This window comes from Bufo bufo, chromosome 9 (genome assembly GCF_905171765.1).
Source record: "Bufo bufo chromosome 9, aBufBuf1.1, whole genome shotgun sequence".
NCBI classification, from domain to species: Eukaryota; Metazoa; Chordata; class Amphibia; order Anura; family Bufonidae; genus Bufo; species Bufo bufo.
This window is the reverse complement of record NC_053397.1, coordinates 50,963,027-50,975,856: the sequence shown is the minus strand read 5'-3', so window position 1 is coordinate 50,975,856 and position 12,830 is coordinate 50,963,027. Positions and strand designations below refer to the sequence as shown.

The window sequence follows — 12,830 nt, the reverse complement described above, 5'->3', positions numbered from 1 at the left end:
TGTGTATAAAAACCACCCATTTCGCTACACATTTCTTGTGCTCCAATGTCCTCCTCCTCCACCAGTTCAGCCCCCACAGTTCTGAAGTGGCCGTGAGATCTAGGCGCCACGTCTCCAGTCCCCTGACCAGCCAGATTTACCAGCATCTGTTCCAGGACATGAAGCAGTGTAATGACATTGTTCATCCCATTGTCCAGGCGACTGACAAATAACGTGGCCTCCTCCTGAGCAAACGGCAGGTATCACGCATGAGCTGCCACTGGCTGACATCGATGTTACACAGGGGAGTACTCCTGTTCGCTTGGATCATCAAGAAATTGTTTATGGCCTTTCTCTGTTCGTATAGTGGGTCCAACGTGTGGAGGGTGGAATTCCAATGGGTGGAAACGTTGCATATCTGCCTATGTTGGGGGATGTCGTTCTGCAGCTGCAGCTCAAGGATGGTGTGCTTTGCGGTGTACGAGTGGCTGAAGTGAATGCAAAGTGTCCTGGCCATTTTTAGGATGTATTGCAGATGGGTGGAAGACTTCAGGAACCACTTGACAACCAGATTTTACACGTGTGCCATTCAGGGCGCATGGCTCAGCCCTCCTTGATGCAGCGCAGACACCATGTGCTTCCCATTGTTGGTCACCATTGTTCCGATTTTGAGTTGTCACGGAGAAAGCCAGGATTCGATTTTTTGATGAAGGACACGGAGCAGTTCCTTATCTGTATTTGTTAGTATTTTGAAGTGAATTCGCCGGGCAATGGGGAGCCAGTGAAGGGATTGTCAGTGAAGGGATTGTCAGTGGGGAGAGGCAGAGGAGTAACAGGGTGAGAGGTGGATTAGTCGAGCAGCAGAGTTGAGGATAGATTGGAGGGGTGCAAGAGTGCTAGATGGAAGGCAACAGAGAAGGATGTTACAGTAGTCTAGGTGGGAGATGATGAGGGCATGTACAAGCATTTTCGCAGACTCAAAGTTAAGAAGAGCGCGGATGCGGGAGATGTTTTTGAGTTGGAGGCAACAGGTGGTGGAAAGGGCTTGGATGTGCGGTCGGAAGGAGATGCCAGAATCCAAGGTCACTCCAGGGCAGCGGACTTGGTTGATTGGGGAGAGTGTACAGCCATTGATCGTGATAGATAGGTCTGTTGGGGGGGTTGAGCAAGATGGGGGAAATATGATGAATTCTGTTTTATACATGTTAAGTTTTAGAAAGTGAGAGGAGAAGAAGGAGGATATGGAAGATAGGAATTGTGGGATTCTGGATAGTAAGGTGGTGATGTCTGGACCAAAGAGGTAAATTTGTGTGTCATCAGCATAAAAGTGATACTTAAAAGCCATGGGACTCTATGAGCTGTCCCAGGCTGAAAGTGTAGATAGAGAAGAGCAGTCCTAGGACAGAGCCTTGCGGGACACCAAAAGAGAGGGAATGAGATGAGGAGGTGGTCTGAGAGTGGGAGATGCTAAATGTCTGCTCTATAAGGTATGATGTGATCCAGGAGAGGGCCAGGTCAGTGATGCCAAGAGATGAGAGAGTTTGTAACAGAAGGGAGTGGTTGACAGTGTCAAAGGCAGAGGACAGGTCAAGGAGAAGGAGGACAGAGTAATGTTTTTTGGTTTTGTCTGTTAGTAGGTCATTGGTGACTTTGTTGAGGGCAGTCTCAGTTGAGTGGTGGGTCAGAAGCCAGATTGTAGCCAGTCAAAGAGGGAGCAGGAGGAGAGGAAAGGATAGTTCAGAATGGACATGTTGCTGGAGTAGCTTTGAGGCATATGAAAGAAGTGATAACTGGACAAAGATGATGGGTCAAGTGAAGGCTTTTTGAGGATAGGTGTAATGGTAGCATGTTTAAAACCAGAGGGGAAGACACCAGAGGTTAGTGATAGGTTGAAGATATGAGTTAGAGCTGGGATAAACACTGTGGTGAGGTTAGGGATGAGGTGGTATGGGATTGGGTCAAGTGCACAGGTGGTGAGATGTGATCTGTAGAGTAGAGTTGAGAGTTTTTCTTCTGTAATGGTGGAGAAGCGGGGTTTGGGAGAAGAGGACCGAGAAGTTGTGTAGAGGCTCTGTGGGGACTGTGCACCGAAGCTTTCTCTGATGTTGACTATCTTTTGTTTGAAGTATGTGGCAAAGTCCTCAGCTGAGATGATGACATGGTGGAGGCCCTGGGGGACAGAGAAGGGAGTTAAAAGTGTTAAAAAGTTGTTTAGGGCTGTGGGACAGGGAAGATATGAGAGATGAGAAGTAGGTCTGTTTTGCATCAGCGAGTGAGGAATTGAAAATGAGGAGCTATTACTTGTATGCGGTGAAGTGATCCTTACAGTGTCATTTCTTCCATCACCGCTCAGTAGCCCTGGAAGCTTGTCCGAGTTTTTTGGTCAGGTTGGTGAGCTACGGTTGTCTGTTGATTTTTCGGGTTTTGTTGTGTGTGAGGGGGGCAACAATGTCCAGAGCTGTACTTGGGCAACTGTATTGTGGTGTTATATAGGGTGGTGGCAGTATCAATACAGATGACAAAAAAGGCTTTAGAACATATAACTGCACTGCTGAACTGCAAATAGGCCCTTACTTTTTTCCACTTATACACGCCACAAAAGGCTTTAGAACATATAACTGCACCGCTGAATGGCAAGTAGGCCCTTACTTTTTTCCACTCATGCACGCCAAAAAATGCTTTGGAATATCTAACTGCACTGCTGAACGGCAAACAATATATATTTTTTTGCCACTAATACACGCCAAAAAGGGCTTTAAAACATATAACTGCACCGCTGAACGGCAAATAAGGCTACTTCCACACTGGTGTTTTGTCTTTCTGTTTGTAAGATCCATTCAGGGCTCTCACAAGCGGTCCAAAATGGATCAGTTTTGCCCTAATGCATTCTGAATGGAAAAGGATCTGCTCAGAATGCATCAGTTTGCCTCTGTTCCGTCTCCATTCCCCTTTGGATGCGGACACCAAAACACTGCTCGCGAAACTGAGCCAAACGGATCCTTCTGACCCACAATTTTATCACTTCACCACACAACGGCAAATACTTTTTTTGTGCCACTAATACACCCCAAAAAGGGCTTTAGAACATTTTACTGCACCGCTGAACGGCAAATAATATATATGTTTTTGCCACTAATACACGCAAAAAAGGCTTTAGAACATATAACTGCACCGCTGAACGGCAAATAATATATATTTTTTTGCCACTAATACACGACAAAAAGAGCTTTAGAACATATAACTGCACCGCTGAACGGCAAATAGGAACAAATAAAAAAATGGCGTGGTGTTACAAAGGCAGGAAGTGTTCAAACCCATATGCAGTTGTGCATGTATATACAGGGGAGCAAATCCTGCACTTGTGGCCCGTTGCTAATGGCGATCCCCAGCAAAAATGCATACAGTGGAGGATGCCCGCAGTGGACCACAAGTCTCACAATAAACATCCTACACAAGATAGCAATTATGTGGATGTGATAACCAATATCACATCTTGTGTAGGATGTTTATTGTAGGACTTGTGGTCCGCTGCGGGCATCCTCGACTGTATGCATTTTTGCTGGGGATCACCATTAGCAACGGGCCACAAGTGCAGGATTTGCTCCCCTGTATATATGTGCATAACTGCATATGGGTTTGAGCACTTCCTGCCTGTGTAACACCACTGCATTTTTTTGTTTGTATATAGAGAGGTGTATAAACTCCAATTTAAATGAGCCTGTTTTCCATCTACAGGCTACATTTAGGTGCACCTTCAAGGCCTGGGCCTTATCAGCCAGTCTTGAGTGGGACTCGCAGACTCCTCCCTCCTCCCATTGCTAGCATGGTTACATGCTGGAGGTAACTGGTGAGTTGTCTGTGAGTCGGACCCTTACGCTCCTGTAATTCTCCCATTGGCCCCTGGTATTGCCCATACGGCACAGGTAAGTGAGTGTTAGGACCCAAGCTACTTGAGAAACCTTGGTGCAGTGCTCAGGCTCAGACATGTCCTCCACAGTAGGATATGTTGGCTAATCTCTCAATTTTAACATCAGTTTGAGGGTTTAGAAAGACCGCAGAGTGCACCTGTCTTTGCTAATATTATTATTTTGCTGAACGGCATATAGGCCCTTACTTTTTTCACTTATACACACCACAAAAGGCTTTAGAACATATACAGTAACTGCACCGCAGAACGGCAAATATTATATATATTTTTTGCCACTAATACATGCCAAAAATTGCTTTAGAACATATAACTGCACCGCTGAAAGGCAAATAGACCCTTACTATTTTCCACTTATACACGCCACAAAAGGCTTTAGAACATATACAGTAACTGCACCGCTGAACTGCAAATAATATATATATTTTTGCCACTAATACATGGCCAAAAAGGGCTGTAAATTTCTCACTTCACTACACATGAATGTATAATGTGTATAGGGGCCTTCAGGCAGGCCACATAAGATAATTGTCGGCTGAACTCATTTGGCAAACTGATATTACTCTCAGTCCCCTTATGCACATGCCTACTTGGACAAGAAAGCGTGTATCCTCAATGGGAAGAGGGGAAGCTGTTTCTACACTCCTCTAAGCAGTTCAAATGCAACTTTGCTGATCCTTATTACCTTCAACATCTGCCATCTGTAGGTAGCCTCCATGCGGTGTGTTCAGCTGAGATACATCTAATTTGAATGGCCAGCTTTAGGATATCTTCACATCAAGCTTTAGGTATGAAGTATATATTTTATTCCCCAAAATGCATTTTTATCTCTTTATCTTTAATTGTATGGCCATGGGCAGCATTATGGCTCAGTGGCACTAATGACTTGCAGCACTGGGGTTTGCAAGGAGTTTGTATGTTCTTCCCATGTTTGCATGGGATTCCTCCTATGCTACAAGAAACATGCTGACAGGTAATTTAATTTCTATAAAATTGTACCATGCCCATGTCATAAAATGAAGTGAACGGTGACGATCTGAGCACAGAACTGCAGAATAAGTTGGCACAATGTGAACAATGTGAATAAATACAGTAAAGAAAGTCAAACTAATAAACATTGAGCCTTGTCATCCCCTTAGATAAATTAGAGACAACATTATGTTGGTATGGGCTTTATAGGTTGACTCTCACTAGTTGAAGCGTTTTTTTAACCTTCTGGAAAATAGAATAGCAACTAAGCACACTTACCTCTCAAATCCCCCTAGCACTCCTGTACTGATGGTCCTGTGTCTTCTCCAATTCTTTGTTTACTGGGCCATAGTGGTAACTCCACACATGATTGTAGTAGTCAACTTCTAGCCCATAACAGAAGTTATAGCTCCAACTTAGCACACCAAAACTGATGTGAAACTATAAAGCTGTCAGTGTGGGAGCTGTGCTATTTGTTATTAACTTTTATTAATTTGCTATTATCACTAATACTGGGATTTTCTCAAAATACCAGTGAAACCCTTTATTTGTAGAGTGATGATGCAGGACAGACATATGAGAATCTGTCAGCAGTTTTGACTGTTATGCTGATGACAGCACTAGTTAGGGACTAGCAAGGGCAGGCCAAACGTACCATTTGTGGAACTTTTATCATCAGGAGTGGTACAAACACAAAGTTATTTTTTCTGTAGGGTGCTGTTCTCTCAAGTGCCCAGGAGGTGGAGCTTTACTGTGAAGTGCTTACGGCATTGAGTTGCTTCACATCTACTTTCATCTGCTCTTTTGACAGCTGTAGCGTCCAACCAGGAAATCATTCCACCACCCAGAGCAGAGAGGTGAAGCAGCTCAATGCAGAAAGCCATTCCAGTGAAGCACCGCTTTGGGCACTTGAAGAGCAGAACCTGGCAGAATTAAACTTCATATTCACACCACTCCTGATGAACAAAGCTCAAAAAAAGGTACATTTGTATTGCTCTTCCAGGCTCTGCCTAGTGATGTCCACATTTTAGAGTGATCAAACTGCCAATAGACCGACTTTAGATAATAATTTATTATATTGAATCATACCTATAAACCTGACTGCTCTTCTTAGAAACGAGTTGAAGTTGCATCCGCCAGCATTAATGTTCGCTTCTGCTCCGATCCCATTTTTCCTCTTAGACAGACAACAATACAGAACACCTTCACCCACCATTATCTAAGAAACAAAATACATAAAATAGAATAATGAGTAAAAGGGAAATGTTTCTTACTTGCTTGCCTTCATAGTATATGTACAAATTTGATTTCATCATCTGCTCATGTCAACATGCATCTCCATAGTGGTAAATTAATGGAACGTTCTGGGTTACCTTGCACGGATGTAGAAGCTTTTGTTTGTATTCACAAGGAAGAGATATTTCTGCAGTGATTAGTACTAAAATGTGGTCTGGTTGTTGGCTAAATCACAGTCATAGACAAACACAAGCAGAAGCGTATAATGTTGTATCAGCATGGCTTTATGACGGATTACTCTTTTTCAACTAATCTAATCAGTTTCTATGAGAAGGTAAGTTCTAGCCTTGACCGGGGTGAGTCAATGGATGTCGTATATCTTGGGTTCTCCAAAGCATTTGACACTGTACTGCATGAAAAGTTAGTATATAAAATGAGAATGCTTGGACTGGGAGAAAATGTCTGCATGTGGGTAAGTAACTGTCTCAGTGATAGAAAACAGAGGGTGGTTATTAACGGTACACACTCAGATTGGGTCACTGTCACTAATGGAGTACCACAGGGGTCAGTATTGGAGTGGTCACTAGTGGGGTACCACAGGGGTCAGTATTGGAGGGGTCACTAGTGGGGTAACACAGGGGTCAGTATTGGAGGGGTCACTGTCACTAGTCGGGTACCAAAGGGGTCAGTATTGGAGGGGTCACTGTCACTAGTCGGGTACCACAGGGGTCAGTATTGGGCCCTATTCTCTTCAATATATTTATTAATGATCTTGTAGAAGGGTTATCAGCAATTACCACCACTAAATGTTCCGTATTTGTGTGTTACTAGTTTAGTTAGATTGTATGTGTCTATAATTGTGACTTTAAGGGGTTGTCCGGTTTTCGAAGTCAGATCATCAGTATAGGAAGCAAGACAACTAGAGTTGAGCGGACACCTGGATGTTCGGGTTCGACGGGTTCGGCCGAACTTCACAAAAAAGTTCGAGTTCGGGACCCGAACTTGACCCCGAACCCCATTGAAGTCAATAGGGACCCGAACTTTTGAGCACTAAAATGGCTGTAAAAATGTAATGGAAAGGGCTAGAGGGCTGCAAATGGCATAAAAATGTGGTTAAGAGCATGGATAGGGAAATGACTTTAAATAACATAAAATACGTAAAAATAAAAAATAATAATCTTGATCTAGTAGGAAGAGATCCATATGGAGTAGAAGGTTGAGGAGGCGGTGGATGTGGCGGTGTAGGTGGAAGTGGCGGTGGAGGAGGTAGCCTACACTGCTTTTTGGTTTTATATTTATTTATATTTTTTTAAATTAGGGTACATCCCAAAACATTGGGAAATATATCCTGTGATAACCCCCTCCAGTCATGCTAAACACACGTTCATACAATACACTACCTGCAGGGCAGGCCAGCACCTCCAAGGCATAAAGGGTAAGATCAGGCCATGTGCCCAATTTAGAGACCCATCAGTCAGTTAGTGTAGGCGTGTGCACACATACTACCCCACCATGTCACACGTCACCGTGACGTCCACGATCCATTTGAGATGCCCTGTTATTGGAATGATTAATAAAAAATTATAGGCCCTGCTGCCGCTGTGTTGACTCTAATTAACTTCTGCCTGATCGCACGTCAACCTGACGTCCACGATCCATTTGGATATCTTCTCTATCAACTTTTGATGATCTTTTCTGAGCCTACCATGTTTATCACGGTTATCGGCGAATCAGGGTTCCACACCGGAGAAGGAGCGTGAGAAAGAGAGACCACATCCAAGGGAGGTTAATTTTTTAAAATTAAATATGATCGAGCGGAAAAGTGGGACAAATTATTGAAGCGCAAATGTGGGACAAGTTATTAAAGTTTAAGCATTGAATGAAAAGAGGTGGCGAGCATCAATTAAAGAAGAATTTTTGAAATTTAATTCCCTGTCACCTATGCAGAGCAGGGGTTTAATCACGGCAAAAATGGTCAAATGACACCCAAGAATGTAACAGACAAATTAGTGAGTTTTTCTTTTTACCTGTCTACTAGGTATAGCAGTGGTATATCACACCCAAAAATTTGTGAATTTCACCCCAAAATGTAACAGACAAATTAGTGAAATGTTTTTACCTGTGTACTAGGTACAGCCGGGGTATATCCCACCCAAAAATGGGTGAATTTCACCCGAATATGTAACAGACAAATTAGTGAAATGTTACCTGTCTACTAGGTAGAGCAGGGGTATATCGCACCCAAAAATTTGTGAATTTCACCGGAATATGTAATAGACAAATTAATGATTTTTTTTTTCCTGTCTACTAGGTATAGCAGTGGTATATCACACCCAAAAATTTGTGAATTTCACCTGAAAATGTAACAGACAGATTAGTACATTTTTTTTACCTGTCTACTAGGTATAGCAGTGGTATATCACACCCAAAAATTGGTGAATTTCACCCAAATATGTAACAGACAAATTAGTGATATGTTACCTGTCTACTAGGTAGAGCAGTGGTATATCACACACAAAAATTAGTGAATTTCACCCGAAAATGTAACAGACAAATTAGTTTTTTTTTTTACCTGTCTACTAGGTATAGCAGTGGTATATCACACCCAAAAATTGGTGAATTATACCCGAAAATGTAGCAGACAAATTAGTGAATTTTTTTTACTTGTCTACTAGGTAGAGCAGTGGTATATCACACCCAAAAATTGGTCAATTTCACCCTAAAATGTAACAGACAAATTAGTGAAATTACATAAAATAAAATACGTACAAATAAAAATAAAAAACTTGATTTATGAGCTGGGGGTCCATATGGAGTAGGAGTTTGAGGAGGCGGTGGACTTATTGGTGTAGGTGGAAGCGACGGTGTAGGAGGACGAGGTAGCCAACACTGGTTTTTGGTTTAAATTTTATTTTTATTTTTATTAGGGTACACTCCAAAAGAGTGTGAAATATCCAAAATACAAGAATGAGCAATTGAGCTGTAGTATAACAATGGCTGGTTAAGGCCGGCATACATGTCTATTCTGCACAAGGTACGGACAAGTCCTGTGTGATCCATGCCTGGTTCATTTTAATGAACGTGAGCTTGTCCACATTGGCTGTGGACAGGCTTGTCTGTGATGACGCCCCCTGCTGTGCTAAACACACGTTCAGATAATACACTGGCTGCACGGCAGGCCAGCACCTCCAAGGCATAAAGGGCAAGTTCAGGCCATGTGCCCAATTTGGAGACCCAGAAGTTGAAGAGGGCAGACCCATCATTTAGTACGTGCAGGCGTGTGCACACTTACTGCTCCACCATGTTGGTGAAATGCTGCCTCCTGCTAAGACGTTCCATATCAGCTGGTGGTGCTGGTTGTTGTGGCGTGCTGACAAAGCATTTCCACATTTTGGCCATGCTAACCCTGCCTTCTGAGGTGGTGGCGGTGCGCCAGCTGTGTTGGCGACCTCTTCCTCCTTCTCTGCCTTCACCTTGTGCTTCCACTGTGCCCCCGCTGTCAGGTGGGAATGCCACCAGCAGCGCGTCTACCAGCATGCGCTTTTACTTGCGCATCTTACGATCACACTCCAGTGAGGGAATTAAGGACGGTACGTTGTCCTTGTAACGGGGATCTAGCAGCGTGGCCACCCAGTAATCAGCACAAGTTAGAATGTGGGCAACTTGGCGGTCGTTGCGGAGACACTGCAGCATGTAATCGCTCATGTGTGCCAGGCTGCCCAGAGGCAACGAAAAACTGTCCTCTGTGGGAGGTGTATTGTCTGTGTCCTCTGTATCCCCACAGCCACACACCAGTGATGGCCATGAGCTGGTCTGGGTGCCACCCTGCTGTGAACATGGTTCCTCCTCCTCCATCTCCTCCTCCTCATCCTCCACCTCCTCATCCTCCAGAACTGTGCCCTGGCTGGACAATTCTGTACCTGGCGTTTGTGGGTGCAGGAACCCACCCTTGGAGCCACTTGCGAATGACTGGCCGGAAACCCTATGAAATGATCCCTCTTCTCCTCCTCCTGTGCCACATCCTCTTCCATCATCGCCAGCAGCGTTTTTTCAAGGAGGCATAGAAGTGGGATAGTAACGCTGAGAATGGCGTTATCAGCACTGGCCGTGTTGGTGGAGTACTCGAAACAGCGCAACAAGGAACACAGGTCTCGCATGGAGGCCCAGTCATTGGTGGTGAAGTGGTGCTGTTCCGCAGAGTAACTCACCAGTGCGTGCTGCAGCTGAAACTCCACTGCTCGCACAGTCTGCCAGCATGTGCAAGGTGGAGTTCCACCTTGTGGGCACGTCGCATATGAGGCGGTGAGCGGGAAGGCCAAAGTTACGCTGCAGCGCTGACAGGCGAGCAGCAGGGTGAGAACACCGAAAGCGCGCACAGACGGCCTGCACTCTATGCAGCAGCTCTGATATATTGGGGTAATTTTTAAGGAATCTCTGCACCACCAAATTCAGCACATGTGCCAGGCAAGGGAGCTGCTACGAGATTTCGCCCATTATCGCACACCACCAGGCTGGGCTTGAGGCTGACTGGCACCAACCACTCATCGGTCTGTTGTTCAAGGCCTGTCCACAGCTCCTGCGCGGTGTGGGGCTTGTTCCTCAAACAGATAAGTTTTAAAACTGCATGCAATCGTTTACCCCTGGCTGTGCTAAAGTTGGTGGTGAAGGTGTTACGCTGACCGGAGGAGGAGCTGGTAGAGGATGAGGAAGGGGAGTAGGAGGAAGAAGCAACAGGAGGCAAACTGAAACGCCCTGCAATCCTCGATGGTGGAAGGACATACGGCAAACTGCTATCCGCCTCAGGCCCAGCCGCCACTGCATTTACCCAGTGGAGATATAACGTCCCTGACCGTGCTTACTGGTCCACGTATCCGTAGTTAGGTGCACCTTGCCACAGATGGCGTTGCGCATGCACACCTGATTTTGCCCCCCACTTGGTTGTGCAGGGAAGGGATGGCACACCTGGAAAATAGTGGCGACTGGGCACGACGTACTGTGGGACAGTCACCGCCATAAGGCTTTTAAAACTCTCCGTCTCCACCAGACGGAATGACAGCATTTCGAAGGCCAGTAATTTTGAAATCCTGGCATTAAGGGCCAGGGATCGCGGGTGGGTAGGGGGTACTTCCTCTTCCGCTCCAGTGTTTGGGAGATGGAGAGCTAAACGCTTCCGTGGGACATTGTGGAGATGCTTGGTGACCCAGATGGCGGTGTTGCTGGCAGATCCTCTGTTTGCGGGGTGGCAGGTGGCACTGTCACTCCAGAGGTGGGTGAAGAGGCTGAGACTGCAGCAGAAGAGGAAACAGGAGGAGCCAGAGACCTTTCTTGGTTTTTGAGGTGTCTACTCTACTGCAGCTCGTGCTTTGCACTTAGATGCCTGGTCATGCAGGTTGTGCTCAGGTTGAGAACGTTTATGCCTCGCTTCAGGCTCTGATTGCACAGCGTGCAAACCACTCGTGTCTTGTCGTCAGCACATTGTCTGAACAACTGCCACGCCAGGGAACTCCTTGGAGCTGGCTTTGGTGTGCTCGGTCCCTTGCTGCGGTGGGCAGTAGCAGGCGTACTGTCTAGGGGACGGCCGCTCCGCTTTTGCACCCTGCTCCCTCTTCGGCTGTGCTGGTGGCTCTATGCGACCACCGCCTCTTCCTCCGAACTACACAGGTCACTCGCATGACCCTGATTCCATGTGGGGTGGAGGACCTCATTGTCCTCCACATCATCTTCCACCCAGTCTTCACCCCTGCCCTCCTTGTCGGTCTGCACACTTTCGAAAGCCCCAGCAGTTGGCACCTGTGTTTTGTCATCATCCGAGACGTGCTGCGATGGTCCTCCCATGTACTCATCTTGAAACATAAGTGGTTGGGCATCGGTGCACTCAATCTCTTCCACTTCTGGGGCAGGGCTGGGTGGATGGCCCTGGGAACTGTTCCCAGTGAATCTGTCAGAGAGCTGCTCTTTAAACAGGACATGTCACCACTCCTGACATCTGTTTTATGATATAATTATATTGCACATGAAATAATAATTCTGGAGCATTTCTTCTTATGATTCTATGTTTTGTCATTCTTCTTCTATTTTTTCTAGAAGTTTATGGATGAAGGTACAGATGTGTGTTACCAGTTGAGGATGTGTCCCTGCACAGTCTAGCGCTGTCCAATCAGTGCCACAAGTGTTAGAATGTTCAGAAACAGCCCCCCCAGCTGGTAACACCCATCTGTACCTTTACCCATAAACTTCTTGCAGGAACAAGAGAAAAACAGCACAACACAGAGTCATAACAAATTATTTACCCGAATTGTTATACGATGGGAAATGCAAATAGCTACTAAAACAGACAAGTTAAGAGAGGGGAGAGGTCGTCTTTAAGCCTGATCTGTAGCTCTTATTACTGATCTCCTGGCAGGTCATAGACATTTATTCAAAGAAAACCTGTCACCAGAAAATGCAGTGCACTCAGGCAGCATATTATAGAGCAGGAAGAGCAGAGCAGATTGATATATAGTTTTGTATTTTATACAGTCAAACCTCTGCTCCTTTTGAATTTAATTCTCACCCCCCCCCCCATGATTGACAGCTATCTATCAGAGGATGCTATCAATCACTGATAAGACCGATCTATATTAAGCTATCAGTGACTGACAGCTATCCATGCATACACACATTCAAAGAGAATACTATCAATCACTGATAACACCTCCCCTGTGCACAGCTATCAGTGACT

At 45.3% G+C, this 12,830-nt stretch overlaps 1 protein-coding gene across 2 annotated transcripts in view; it reads right to left on the bottom strand.

Moving 5' to 3' along the window:
• PLPPR4 (phospholipid phosphatase related 4) overlaps window positions 1-12,830 on the bottom strand; it is a 153,965-nt gene that overhangs the window by 31,279 nt on the left and 109,856 nt on the right. For both annotated transcript variants that reach the window (XM_040406798.1, XM_040406799.1), the window contains exon 3: window positions 5,963-6,092. In XM_040406798.1, the coding sequence (XP_040262732.1) occupies window positions 5,963-6,092 (130 nt within the window). The remainder of the gene's footprint in view (window positions 1-5,962; window positions 6,093-12,830) is intronic.